The following is a 15,000-nucleotide window of genomic DNA, read 5'->3' on the forward strand; positions in this document are numbered from 1 at the left end:
TTTTTTCTCTCTCTCTCTCTCTCTCTCTCTCTTTCTCTTCCTCACCAGGATTGGTCAGCCGTTGCACCAATCACGTTTCAGAAAAGTTCTGAAAACCCGGACATAAAAATAAATTTCGTGAAGTATAATCACGGGGATAATTTTCCCTTCGACGGCCCTGGAGGCATTTTGGGGCATTCCTTCATGCCCCCTTCAGGGCTACTCCATTTGGATGATTCAGAAAAGTGGACAAGTGATAGCGGGCAAATAACAGGCGGTTGGTCAACTTTGATTTGTCGGCTGTTGATTGGTTGAGATTTTGGATTGCTGATTGACTGGTCGGTTCTTACATTCTTAACTAATTCACACACAAACAAACATACACACGTACACACACGTAAACACACACACACACAGGAGTCAACCTCAGACAAGTGGCCACACACGAAATAGGCCACGTATTAGGGCTAGGTCACAGTTCAGACACGACCTCCATCATGTATGCCTTCTTCAGTTACAAGCCAAATTTCGCGATACAACCAGACGATATAAGGGGGATACATTTTTTATACGGTTCTTATTATTATTATATGATTTATTATTATAATTATTATTACTATGTTAATAATAATAATAATAATAATTATTATTATTATTGTCGTTAACCATGTCGTTAATTGATAATTTCTAGGTGACAAAGATAACCCCTTGGGTATGTTTTTTTCATTTTTAAATTAAATTATTTTCAAAAAAGAATTAATTGAAGAACAAAGACGGAATTTGTCGTACAATTCTTTTTCAATTGTTATAAATATCTATATTGTACCGTAGTTGTAGTGTCATTTTTAAATAATTTTAATATATTATTTCACAATTAATGCGCAAGTTAACTCATTCGGTAAAAGTGCCATATCTTGTCGCGTTGTCACTGTGTGTTGACCGGGTTCGAATACTGTTTGTGCAATAAACGTGTGGTGTGGATGGATGTCTAGAGTGTCTGTGTGCTCTTCAGTGTGTGTGTCGTGTGGCATCGTGTTTAACTGTAATTTCAGAAAGTTGATAGGAGTGTTGCGGGTTTACAGAGCCGCATAACGTATAACAGAAAATTATTTATATAGTTTTTAATATAATATCCTTTCATAATTATTTCCATAATTTCAACATATCATTCTATAATTATTTAAGTATAATAACATTTTATTTTCATAGTTTTAACATATTATTCCATGATTATTTTCATAATTTTAACATATCATTCTATAATTATTTTAGCATAATAACATTCCATTTCCATAGTTTTAACATATTATTCCATAATTATTTTCACAATTATTCAATTCATAATTATTTTCACAATTATTCAATTCGTCGTTTTATCTGACCGACAGTTAAAAAAGCGCGAACAACGGCGGTCCCGGACACACCACCCTGGCCACAGAAGCCGTCAGATGACGTCACGCCGGTGCCACACTACAATTGGAAGATAAAATTACAATGGCTGACGTTCTAATTAGTACGTGAAGAAAAAAAAGAAAAAATGAACCAATGGCATTTCGTTTTAACTAGGTCAATGTACTGGGTGTTTTTAATAGAGTCAAGGTCGGTTTGTTTTCCCTAATGTCAAGGTCAATCTTTTTAATTAGGTCAAGTCAAATTTAATTAGAGTGGAGGTCATTCTTTCTTATCTGAACTAGGTAGCTTATAGTTAATTAGGTAGAAATTTTTTTTTTCTAGTTCATTACATTAACTACATTACATTGCATTAAGTTTTTTCGCTTTGAAACCGTTGGATCCTTACATTTTATTACATTCGGTCACCTACACACACACACACACACGCCCACAAACACGCATATACACACTGCTTATGAAATTGATAGAAGATAAATTGTATACAAGACTATAATTTAAATTTTTTTATTATTGAAAAAATAGAATATATATATATATATATGTATATATATATATACACGATATATATGTATACAATAATATATACAATAATTCGACTGTTCATTTTGTATTAAACAAACAGAAAATCAACAAATTTATATATACACACAGTATACACACATATACAAATATGTACAAACAAACATACGATAATATATACACAGATACACACAAACACACACACACATTAATTAAAATCTATATACAGTACACACATAAACGAACATACTAATCATACACACACACACATATATAAACTGATTTCTTATTTGAAAAATCTAAAAACAACACCCAACATTATAATTAAATCATTATTCCATTTAAAATAATAAATAAATTGATTGATTGATCAATTAATTCATTAAAATTTATAATACAACGATAATCATGATACTTTTACACGTTAAACTGTTAATGATTAACCAATCAAACACACACACACACACACACACACGCACACACACACAAACTTAATAGCTGCCACAATAGCTTAACAATATTATTCACAACACCCAACATTATAATTGAATCATTATTCCATTTAAAATAATAAATAAATTGATTGATTGATCAATTAATTCATTAAAATTTATAATACAACGATAATCATGATACTTTTACACGTTAAACTGTTAATGATTAACCAATCAAACACACACACACACACACACACACACGCACACACACACACACAAACTTAATAGCTGCCACAATAGCTTAACAATATTATTCACTTGTGTTTAAAATTAGCATGTCTACTATACATATTCCTATATATTATATATATATCTCACACATATATATATTTATTTAATTATTTATATATTATTTATATAGTTATATATATATATAATGTATACATATATATCCACTATACATGTATAGATTACGTAAAATTAAGATGAAACTGAAATAACATAACCATCGAAACAATTAATTTTGTAATGTTATAGAACTTGTACTTTATTGATACAATAGAAAATCCTAATATATTAATAAAAATAATAATAACAACACTAAAATCAATAATGTTAACAATAACAATAATAATAAAAGTAATGATGATGAGTTACATTGCATATTTAAATGCGTGTTTTATAATTGACAAGAGATGTCAAATAAATAGATAAATAAATAAACAAATAAATAAATAATTAAATAAATCAATCAATCAATCACGCACTCAATCAATCACTCAATTAAATCAACCAATCAGTAAAATAGTTACACAGAATGTAACACTGTCTGTCAGATAATTAATAAAAGGTGGTAATAAATATTAAAAATAGTAATCACAATCTTTTTCTTCTTCCTCCTTTGCATTGTTCACCATCGTCGTCCTCACCATCACCACGATCACCATCTGTAATGTACATGCTGATTGCTCGAGCCAACACCACGTCCTGCATTCTGTCTTCCTCTAAGACCACCAGCACCATAATTATTATTATTGTTGTTGCTGGTGTACGGCCTTCTTGTTACGTCTTCCTCATCGTATCTTCGCCTACTATCCGAATAGTTGCTGTAGTAGGGTTTCTGTTCGTGCTGATGGTAGCCGTAGTAACCCCCCCGATGGTGTTGTTGTTGGTAATGTTGCTGGTTGCCGTGGTGGTAATTGCGACCGTCGTAGCTGCTTTGCCTGTGGTCGATTCCACGACCACGGTAATTTTGCTGTCGTTGATGCTGGTTATACTGGTGGTGGTAGTTGTTGTTTTCGATCTTCATTGATGAGATTGAGGAGATTTTGTTGTAGGAATGATTGTTGTTGTGTTGTCCTTTATGATCATCATGATGGCGAGTTTCTTGCGATGGCTTTGAGGAGGTTGTGGCAGCAGGTGCCGGTGACAAGGAGGTCCTTTTCAGCTTGCTCTTTGACCTGCCCTCATCATCATCCTTCTCTTCCTTCTCCTCTTCATCATTCCTTTTGTCGCTGTCGTCATCTTCATCGTCGTAATTTCGTTTTCTGTACACTTTATTGCGATGTTGCCTTCCTTGTTTAATAAATGTAGAAGTCATTTTCTCCACTTCATTATCTGCATTTGTGGCACTACTGCTTCTACTTTTCGTCAGTGATTTTGAGCTCTCTATGACCTTGGGAACTTTACATGGGCTACATACAACTAAGGGTGACTTGAATCCTACTGCTGCTGTAGTTGTTGCTGCTTTGGACGTTTTTGTTGCAACTGGAGTAGCCGCTAAAGTTTCGGTTGGTGTCTGCTCGAGTGGAACTGTCGCCGGTTTTGCTGTTTTTGTCGGTGTAATTGAAGAAGGTTTTGTTGGTGTCTTGGAAGTAACTGTAACTGTTGACAGCGAAGTCGTCGAAGTAGTTGTTGCTGTTGTTGATGGCAGCAACGATTTCACTGGTGTCGTGGTTGTAGAAGTCATTGGCGTTGAAGTTTTTGCAGGCGATTTAAGTGCCTTCAAAACTGTGCGCGGTACCATCTTCGATGGCGATGAACATGAGGCTGACATAGTCGTTAGTGATGGAATGGCCGTCGATGACATAGCAGATGTCGTCGTCGTTAATGTCGTCCAAGACGTGGAATCGACTGATTCCAACGTGGTAATCTTCCACGGGGTGGTTGAGGCAACAGTCATTGGTAGAGATTTTATCTGTGTCTGAGACACTGTGGAAGACATGTCTGCAAGAAGAAAGTGGATGATCTTGTATTAAATCAAAATTTTATTAATTTATTTATTTAAATATGAAAAAAATATTGTAAAACTGAGTATCATTCCTTTAAATAATAGGGTAAAACGTACCGTCAGTATGCTTGTTGATCCCTGCTACCTTCTTCATTGACATACTGAAGCCAAAACCACTAAAAGACTGCTCCTCATCGGTGGCATGCATCGGAGCCGGAGTGCTGATAAGGGAGACTGGTTTTGTGACTGTAGACGTGGGGCTCGTTGCTATTTTATGCGAATTCACTGTATTCACTTTTGCATAGAAAAGCAGATAGGCCTCTGCCTTCTTCACATTCTCCCAATCAGTTACCGATACAGATGAATCATTGGCATAAAGCCATCTCTTTGAATATTGGTTGAATTGGTTGAATTCTGTACCATTTTTGTGGCTCAGCACCCTAGGGTCAACAGCGTAGGCATAGTAGTGTCCCGAGCCCAGAGAATAACCCTGGTGCACTACTATGCCATGTAGTCGATACTTAGTCTGACTTGGTCTTGAAGCATCTCCATCAGAGCTCACATAAGAAGAAATGTCAAGGTGTTCTTCAAACGTAACGTGTTTGGATATTTTATAGCCATCCGTATTACTCAAGCCATATCTTTTCAGTTGTAGGATGAGAACATTGGGCATCTGATGTATAGTAAAGTGTTTCGTCGCTCTTTGCTTGGACTTACACGTATCACAGCTGTACCACCTTTCGTTTCCCATGTCCTCCGCTGCACAAAAATGCCTCAGCGCTCCGTGCACTGAGTCAGCACTGCCTGCTTCTAGGCTTATGTTAAAAAATGCTTCGTAGTTGTTGGATGAAGTCCTACAGTGTTGGCAGATAACTGTGAGTGTTGGTGAAAAGTTTAATTGTTAGTATAAAAATAAAAATAAATTATAGATAAATTATATCTAGCTATTGAAAATGTTAGCAGCATAATACAATAATGAGCCACACTAATGCTCATCACCACTCTGTACTGCTTGAAACATTAGATGTTCCATATTATATTCGGTCCCAGGTGACATATAACATGACACACAGTCATCTTCTGCTATGCCATTAGTGTGCATGTTTTATGGCAAGACCGAGAAACATTAATAATAATAGATTGAAATTTTAATGAAAAAACTGATAAAAAGCTGAAACTTACTTTGGCTGCGGAGAAACCCATTAAATATCTTAGATATGGCACTAGTTCGTTCAATGAACTGGTCGACCTTCAGACCCAAGACCAGCTGGTTCTGCATTTCGTTGAGGAGACAAAGGAGGAAGTCATGTGCATCCTCCTGTTTGCCGTATTGCATATGTTCGCCAATAAGGGATATGTTCCCAACTATTTCTTTAGGAACTATAGGCTCTGTGCTATAAAATAATGACACGGCAGTCCTTTGCATCATACAGATGCAGCAAAACTTTCCAGTTTTACATTCATTTTTATGTCCATTCAAAAAATTCATGAATATTGGTATTCTGACGATACATTGCACGGTTGCAGCAATGAAGCATGTATTTCCCAGGTTTCTTATACCTACTCCCATTTCCTTTATTCTCCATTTATTTTCTAAATTTTTTGTGTATAATTCCTTAGCAGGGATGGGTAGAGGGTTGCCTGGGATTACTCTGATAAACAGAGAAGAGTGAGATGCCGATGGTGTCAGAGATTGTCGTTTATCTTTGTGATCATTATCGTCCGTTTGTTGGCTTGAAGGTGGCCGCTTTATTGTAGCCTGCGGCAAGATGTTCTCCGAAATTTTGGGTAGCAGCGCCGTGCTGCCGCCCGGGAGACTCATTCTCCTTGTCCGACCCTTACCCTGATCCAGAGTTTGATCGTCAAGTTCGTCGAGATCGAGAAGCACGCCGTCCTCGTTGCAATTTTCTTCCACTTGCTGTTTAGTTTCACCCAACTAAAAGAATAAATAAAAAAAATTTGATTAAATAAAAGAAATTATAACATTTTCATTGATTATATCTTTTTAGTATATCAGTTGTCTAACTTAATTAAATTAGTCGCGTGCACATAATAGTTACATGGCGACCATATTGTTTATGTTTAATGCCGGGTTGTAGTTGTTACCAAAAACCTGATAAATTATTTCACCAGCGTAACGAAACGAAAATTTCATTCCAATCTAAAAATTAATGATAATTAATTAAAAAATATATCAAACCTGTGAACTTTTCTCTTCTCTTTTCTTTTCTCTTTTCTTTTCTCTCTTCCTTTCTCTTTTCTTTTCTTTTCTAGATTTGGTTTGGTTTGATTCCATTTGAGATCTGATATGTGGAGTTTTTGATAAAACTTTAGAAGTGTCTATGATTTGGTGACTGACCAATCAAAATCGTTAAGACTGATGAATGAAAATTGTCAAGAGTATATATACCGTAAGGCTAACACAAAGTTAATATTGAATTTTACAACCTCTGCAAAGATTTTACAATCAAAAGTATACACCGAAGGGCCTACACAAAGTTAATATTGAATTTTACAACCTCTGCAAAGATTTTACAACCAAGAGTGTATATATACTGTAAGGCCTATACAAAGATACAAAGTTAATATTGAATTTTACAACCTCTGCAAAGATTTTACAATCTAATACATAGTTTTACAACACATTCAATGATTATAATTATTTTCGACTAATAAATATTTTTTTTATAATGATTTGCTAATAAAATAATTATTAACAATCTAACTAGCTAATAAAAAAAACACACACACACACTCGCAAACAAGCACAAACAGTGGAAACTAATTAATTAGGTACATAGTACATATAATTGAAAGAATCACTACGCATTGGAACTCTGTCTCTGGCTCATCCTCATATAAAGCACACACAAACACAACACACACAGACAGCCATATCTTCACAGACTTATTAGTCTTTGCTCTTCTGCTAATCATCTGCTTTCATTATTGCAACTGCGTCAACCAACTAGTCAGTTAATCAGCTCTTGTCAATAAAGGCTTCCCAAATTGTTAGTCATCAATATGAAATAGTTTGCAACTCATCATCATCCGTCAACAATCATCAAAGGAACTGTTAAAGAAACGATTGAATTCTTTTTATTGGATGAATTATGGTGTTGATTTTGTTATAATTATGAGGTATTATCTTCGAATATTACTCATGTGTTATTAGTTTTGTATAATACGGTATTATTGTAGTATATTAAGGTACCTTTAGGCAATTATTCGGCTGATTGTGAGGTATTAATTTGTTATATTACTTAGGTGTTATACATACATAACTTAGTTTATTACTTTCTTTGGTGTAATACATACATAACTTAGCATAGTACCTACTATGGTCGTGATAAGGTTAGGTGCTATTTTTTCGCAAATTATGGTACTGGTATTTTCGGTGTATTTATTCATTGTACTGCAGTTTTGAAGTTTCACCTCGGTATGGTTTAAATTTTTTTTCTTCTAATTTTTTTACTGAATTAATTTTTTAATATAGTTCGTAATGAAATTGATATGGCGGATTCGCTTTATTCCATTATGTTATGCTTGCTGCTGTTGTGTTCAATGTGCATTGCATTCTAAGCCCATCTACCTCATTGTTACTCACTAAATTATGCAATTCTGACTTACCAATAAAGTGTCACAATCACAAAATATCTCAAAAAATGAAATAAATAACGAAAAACGGCGCGAGAATTCACAAAAAATTAAAATAACAATCGCAATTGTTGATCAAATTTTTAGAAGCCGACTGACGGTCAAAGTATCGCTTTCGATTTTAAATCGAACGAAAGTTGGATAAGGCCGAAGCTTATTTTCACGAGTTTTTCAGCAATAAAATTTTCATGTTGACTGAATTTTTTTCAAACAAATAAATGAACAACGAGTGCATAAATTCAAATATATACATATAGATACAAGCGTAAACATAAACACACATGCAATGAATGAATGAGTGATTGAAACGTTCGCGGAAAAGGAAAGAGAAAAGTTAATTAGTAATAATAATAAAGTAAATTTAAGCATAGATACTAAAAATATCACAGACCCACTAAAACCAAATTTTGTGAAAATTTTTTAAAAAGTTTATTAAAAAAACTTCAATTTTACAAACTGCTAAAAACTTGAATCCTTTTTAAAATTAATCCTTTCACATTACGTTCGAATGTAAGGCTCATGATCCACAACCGTGCTAGGTATTCTTATACTTTGATTTTCGATGGTGTTTTATTAAATATTATTCTACATGTGCTATGGAAATAGGCAGAAAATAATGGGTATGATGGGCTCTTGTGTTAGTTTTAGCCTATTGTTTAAACGTTATTATGTCTTATTAGCGTTGGAATATTCAGGGTTATGTTTACTTTATAGCATGAGTTAAACTATATGCCTATAGGATTATAATTCTCTTCAGACATAAACATACACCACGTAAACACACGCACGCACACACACATATACATACATACATGCACATACATATACAAAATAACACCTACAAATATACATACAATATATACATACAAACTTATATGTACCCAATACATCCTACATACATACATCATACATACATACATACTTTAGTTAACAAGCAAGTTACAGCAGCAGCGATGAGTTTGCCTTTAAAACAACATGCTGTATTTAAATGTATTGATACCCGGTTTAATACACTATACATTGGGGTATTCGTTTTGCATATAGCGGTATAGATTTTATGTATTTATCGATTAGATTCGGTATAGTTTCGGTATCCGGTTTTAAAACGGTTGTCTTTACGCTGTTTTGCGGTACTGTTTTGTATTTAGTAATTCATTATTCATTTATTTATTCGTCTATTAATTATTTTATTAATCTCTCAATTTACTCATTAATTATTCTATTGATGATTTATTCATTGTCTAGTTTTAACTAGCAATGCTGCTACTACTACTACTTCTACTACTACTACTACTTCTACTACTACTACTACTAATAATAATAATAATTGTTAATATTATAAAAAATAATTTTTTTCCTTCAGTTCTTCGCAGAAAAACCATTTAGTTAGATGTCAAGATGCTTGTAAAACCTTGTTTCGATTACAACTTTCGTCAAGAAAAATAAATTAATTAATCATCAGTAATAATAATATGAAATAAATAAATAATTAATTAATTGCTATCATTAATATAACAATGAGTTATAGTTATTCATAAATTTATTAGACCAGCTAATAATTATTGTAATTGTTGTCAAAGTTATTATTACCAAAGAATCGTAATTTAATTATTGGTTATATTATAACAAAGAATAATAACGATTGTTATTGGTTAAATTATAACAAAGAATTATAACAAATTTATTATTATATTATTGTAATTATTGTTAGAAAGAGGAGTTCTCATTGTTAACTTTAAGCTGATTAATAAATGGAAAATAATAATAATTAATAATAATAATAGTAATAATAAACTTTAACTGTAAAAACAATAATAAAATAATCATGAAAATCAACGAAAACAAAACCAAAGACACTGAAAACGACGACGATGAAGGAGCGGAAACGGAAGAAGAAACCACTTCCGGTGACGATTGCTTCAGCGATTCCTTTGCCGGAAATACGGATGACGATGAGGACGTAGATAATGATGATGACGACGACGAAGATAGTAGTAGCAGCAGCAGCAGTAACGAAGATGACAATTTAGAAGATGACATTAACGATGATGAAGATGATCATGATGATGAGAAAGATGATGATGACGACGATAATGATAATGATCTCGAAGATGACGACGACGACGACGACGATGATGATGATGGAAATGAAATTGAAGCTGACAACAGCGAAGAAGGTAGTAGTGATGATGATGACGACGATGATGAAGATGATGACGACGACGATGATAAAAATGATGACGAAGACGAAGATGATGAAGATAAAACCTCACACGATGATGACGACGACGACGATGAGTCTAGTGGTGAAAACGATAGCGATAGCGATGATAATTCAGCCACTAGCAAAACGAATGATGATGAGAATGATGACGACCATAAAGTTGTTGATGTTCACGATGATGATGATGACGATGTTGGAAGACATGATAGCGGAGAAGCTGATGGGACTGCAAAGTCAAAAGTGACAAAAATTATAAAGAAGAAAAAAGTAGAAAAATCTATGGGCGAGGATGTAGTAACTTCAACCACATCCATTCAAGATGTTGTCGCCGCCTCCACGGCCACAACTCAAAAAATGGCTAATGTTAAGCAATCAACATTGGCAGCTGTTGATGATGTCGCTTCAGTAACTACAACAACAACATTAACAACAGCTGTTACTGCTATCTCTGATAACGGCGCAACGACATCAGCTGCTTCTGCTGATGTTAATGAAGCAACAGACACAACGTTAGCCAGAGCTGCTGTTGTGGACTTTGATGCCACAACAATAACAACAACAACATCAGCTACTACTGTTTCTAATGATGTTGATAAAACAATGACAATGTTCGCTACTGCAGCTGATGTGGATGCGGTAACAACAAAAGCATCAACTGCTATCGTCGAAGCAGAAGCCACTGCTGAGAAAGCAGCTGTTGCTGAGAAAGCAACTGTTGATAAGACGACAGCTGTTAAAGTAACACAGAAGGAAAGTGAAGCTAAAGTCATTTCCGCTGCTGATGCTGCTAATGAAACAGCAGCTGAAGTAACTACCGGTAATTTAACAGTTGAGAACCCGCCACCACTGACATCTGGTATGATATCTGGCACAACAGCAACAACAACTGAGGAACAGAATAACGAAGATGCTGGCGATAAAGCAAAACCAAGAGTGAAAAAAATAATAAAAAAGAAGAAAATTATAACTAGGAAAGTGAAAAACGCTGGCGACGAAGACGGTGAAGTCACCACAACAACTACAACCATTCAAAATGAAGCGACAGTGGATGTTGTTGTGACCACTCAGCCAACTTCGGCACTCGGAAAAGATGATTCCGATTTATTCGATACAATCGTTAAAAATAACGATTCGCACACTACTTCTGCTGCTGATTTAATTTCTAAGAGTTATTCTAGCGGCGAAGCAAAAACAGATTTTATAAAAAATGACGATACTGAACAAGATGTTGAAGTAATAAAAACAATGACAAAACTCTCGGATAAATTTGCACTATCTAATCAAGAACACGATACGGAGAACGAGAAACGCGAAACCAAAAAACCCGAGCCAGACTCAAACAGTTTATCTTCAACAACAGCAAATCTCAAATTAGAGGAAAATAATATAAACGGCGTTGTTGCTTCGGGTGATTGTATCGCTATAAATAATGAGAAAATTATTAACTCGAAAGATGAATTATTACTGGCTGTTGATGCTGATGAAGAGCGAGATGGAAAGGTGATAACTCGATCGATTAAGATGGATAAATCAGAAGCAAATTATTCACAGCAGCAGCCAAAAATTGATCAGTTAGAGAATGATCAATTGCTACAGAGACAATTGCAACAACAAGAGATTCAACTCGAACAACAACTCGAACAACAGCATCAACTGCTGCTGAAACAAGTTGAATTCGATGAAAAAGAACACGAAGAACAAATGTTAGAGCAACAACGGAAAGAAATTTTGCAAAAACAACAACTTCTTCAGCAACAACTTTTTGTGAAAGAGTTGCAGGAGCAAGAAAAACTACAACGAGACGAACTCGAATCCGAACATCAGCTACTTTTGAATCAACTAAAGCTGCAGCAACTGCAACCTCAACAACAACTGCAACCGCAACAACACTTGCAAGAACAGTTGCAAGAGCAACTGCAATTACAACAACAGTCTCTACAGCAACAGCTAGAGGATCAACATCAATTGTTATTGAAGCAAGTCGAGTTGGAAGAGAAACAAGAACAAAAACAAAAATTTAAGCAACAGGAACTCTTGCAGCAGCAACAAAACTTTGCAAAAGAACTGCTGATGCAGGAGAAACTTCAACAAGATGAATTAGAGTTGGAACATCAACTGTTACTACATCAAATACAACTACAACAAGCGCCATCACCACAACAACTACAGAAAGAAAAATTATCCGAACGGTCACTTGAAAATATTTCACAATCAAAAACTGACCTAAATGAAACCGCGTCGTCACAGCAGCAACAACAACCACAACAATTTCTGGAAAATGAACAAAAACAACAGCCACAACAACCACAATCGCTAGACCCGCAACCACAACAGCCACAAAAGCAACAACTCGAATCGGAACAACAACAGCAGCAACAACAACAACAATTAAATGACGAGACTGAACAAGGTGTCAAACAAAAAGTAGTTATTGTTAAAAAGAAAATAATAAAAAAGAAAAAAAAGACGACCGAGGCCGTCTTCAAAGATTTTGAAGCGGAAATCCCCAAATTTGAAATTAAAGAAACGTCAGAGAATGACGAGAAAAAAATTAAAAGTGAAACCGAAACTAGAACTTCGGTGGAAAAATTTTCAGATTCTACGAGGGAAACACGCCCTGATTTTGTTTGTAAGGAGATTAAATTAGACAGAAAACCTGCAGCTGACGATGTTGTTATAAAGAATGAATTTGAAACAACTGCCGAGGGTCAAGTGCCTGAAGAAATTAAATTAGATGTCGTTGATGATGAGACCGTCATAAAAAATGCTGACTCAACTGATCAACATACCGATGCGGCTAAATTAATCGAAACCGAAACCGTTACGGAAAAAAAAATTGCCGAAAAAATTCCAGATAACATCCCGGAAATTAAGACGATTCCTCCTACGCCAAAAATAGATGAAAATTCAACACGGATTATAAATAGACTCGAAACAGCTGATATACAACCTACGCTTCTGGAAGTTAAAGATGAGGTGGAGTTAGACGAATCCATCCACATGAAAGAAGATGGCGGTAATTTAGTGGCAGGTGATGTTGTCGTTGCTGACTGTTCGAGCGTTGATAAAGTTCTTCCAACAGTTCAAAAATCATCTGAGGTTCTGCTAACAGAAGATGAAAAAATGAAAAATAAAGTTGATAGTGACGTTACTGCTGTTACTACTGCTGCTGCTACTGCGGCTACTGCTGCTGCTGATATGAATGTGGAAATTGAAGATATAAAAGCGATGGATAAAATTGAAATTGATGAAGTAGTGGCTGTAGGAGATGCGGAAAAAGTTGAGGATTTGGAAAAAGTTGATGTGACGAACGTTGAACACGTGGATGACGTGAAGGTAATTGAGAATATCCAGGAAGTTGGCGATGAAATTAAAGATGCTACTGTAGATTTAGCTGATAGGGAAAGAAATGCAGTTGAAGTTATTGGTGACAAGATAGATGTCACTGCTGAAATTTTAACAACGATCAAAACTGATGACGGTCAAGAGAGTGAAGATGAATATTTGGATGACGACGACGACGAAGATGATTTACAAAAAGTTGATGAAGTTTCTGAAAAAATTGAAGTAATAAAATCTGATGATAAAATTGAAATGAAACATGAAAAAGAGGCTGCTGATGAAAAAACAATCGAACCGGGAACAAGAGAAGAAAAAATTTGGGACCCGTTCGGAGAGATGAATAAAAAAGAATCGGACGAATGTGCGGAGGAAGAAGAAAAAACCCAACAAAACAAACCTCCACTGGCGAGAAGATCCAAACTCCCAATGAAACCATTTCTGGAGTCAATTGATGAAGTGTTCGACCCAAAAACAGGTCAAAAGTTAACAGGGAAAGCCGCCATTTTAGAAAAAGCACGACTTGTGGCTGAAAACCCCGAAGTAACGACTCCGAGGTCGAGGCGCATGATTCAACTGCAGAAATTAATCGAACAGGAGAATAGCCTGCAAGAAAAACTCGGAGACATGTTGAGAAAGATAGAAGCCGATGAGTATGACCTCATCATGGAATTGCAACAGAGAGATAAAAGGTTGTCGAGAGCTCGTGACGTGCACTTTACAGGACTGGAGGATGACGAATTTTGGCAGGATCAAGAAGAGGAGGAAGAGAAGAAGCAAAAAGAATCTGCAAAAATAAGAAATACCGAAGTGGAGAGCGAAATTGAAAAGTGGAAAAAATCTTACGAGGAAAAGCAGCGTTACTACTCAACAATAGCCAATGATGTCAAAACTTTCGTAGATCAACCGACGCGAGTTTATGAGAACAAATCAACGCTGAACATCCTAGACGATCCGGAGTTGGACAAATTTCAAGTGGGAAAAATAAAATTCGACAAATATGGATTCGAGGAGGGCTACGACAACGACCTTCTTAGCACCTCTTCCAGAGCAAGTTTGGACAGGTACCTCCACACCGACAAGCAATTATACTCCCTCCCCCCATCTCTTTCATCATCCTACTACGATGAAACCCATCTGGAAGGCCCGGCCATGCTTACGAAATCTGCATACTATCCTGATTCGCAGCTGGGTCAAACGTA

At 35.3% G+C, this 15,000-nt stretch overlaps 2 protein-coding genes across 2 annotated transcripts in view; one reads left to right on the forward strand and one right to left on the reverse strand.

Annotated features, from left to right (window-relative positions):
- HELRODRAFT_181437 (hypothetical protein) overlaps window positions 1-1,489 on the forward strand; it is a gene marked incomplete at both ends in the record, with an annotated part of 2,807 nt that extends 1,318 nt beyond the window's left edge. The window contains 3 exons of the mRNA XM_009031242.1: window positions 49-256; window positions 397-552; window positions 1,368-1,489. Coding sequence (XP_009029490.1) covers window positions 49-256; window positions 397-552; window positions 1,368-1,489 — 486 coding nt within the window. The remainder of the gene's footprint in view (window positions 1-48; window positions 257-396; window positions 553-1,367) is intronic.
- Window positions 1,490-4,672: 3,183 nt separating this feature from the next.
- HELRODRAFT_89553 (hypothetical protein) lies at window positions 4,673-6,148 on the reverse strand (the record flags this gene model as incomplete). The annotated part of the gene is made up of 2 exons (XM_009031225.1): window positions 4,673-5,451; window positions 5,761-6,148. The coding sequence occupies 2 exons, from the start codon at window positions 6,146-6,148 to the stop codon at window positions 4,673-4,675; spliced, it is 1,167 nt and encodes a 388-aa protein (XP_009029473.1).
- Between the last annotated feature and the right edge of the window lie 8,852 nt (window positions 6,149-15,000).

Source organism: Helobdella robusta (assembly GCF_000326865.2).
Source record: "Helobdella robusta unplaced genomic scaffold HELROscaffold_71, whole genome shotgun sequence".
NCBI lineage: Eukaryota > Metazoa > Annelida > Clitellata > Rhynchobdellida > Glossiphoniidae > Helobdella > Helobdella robusta.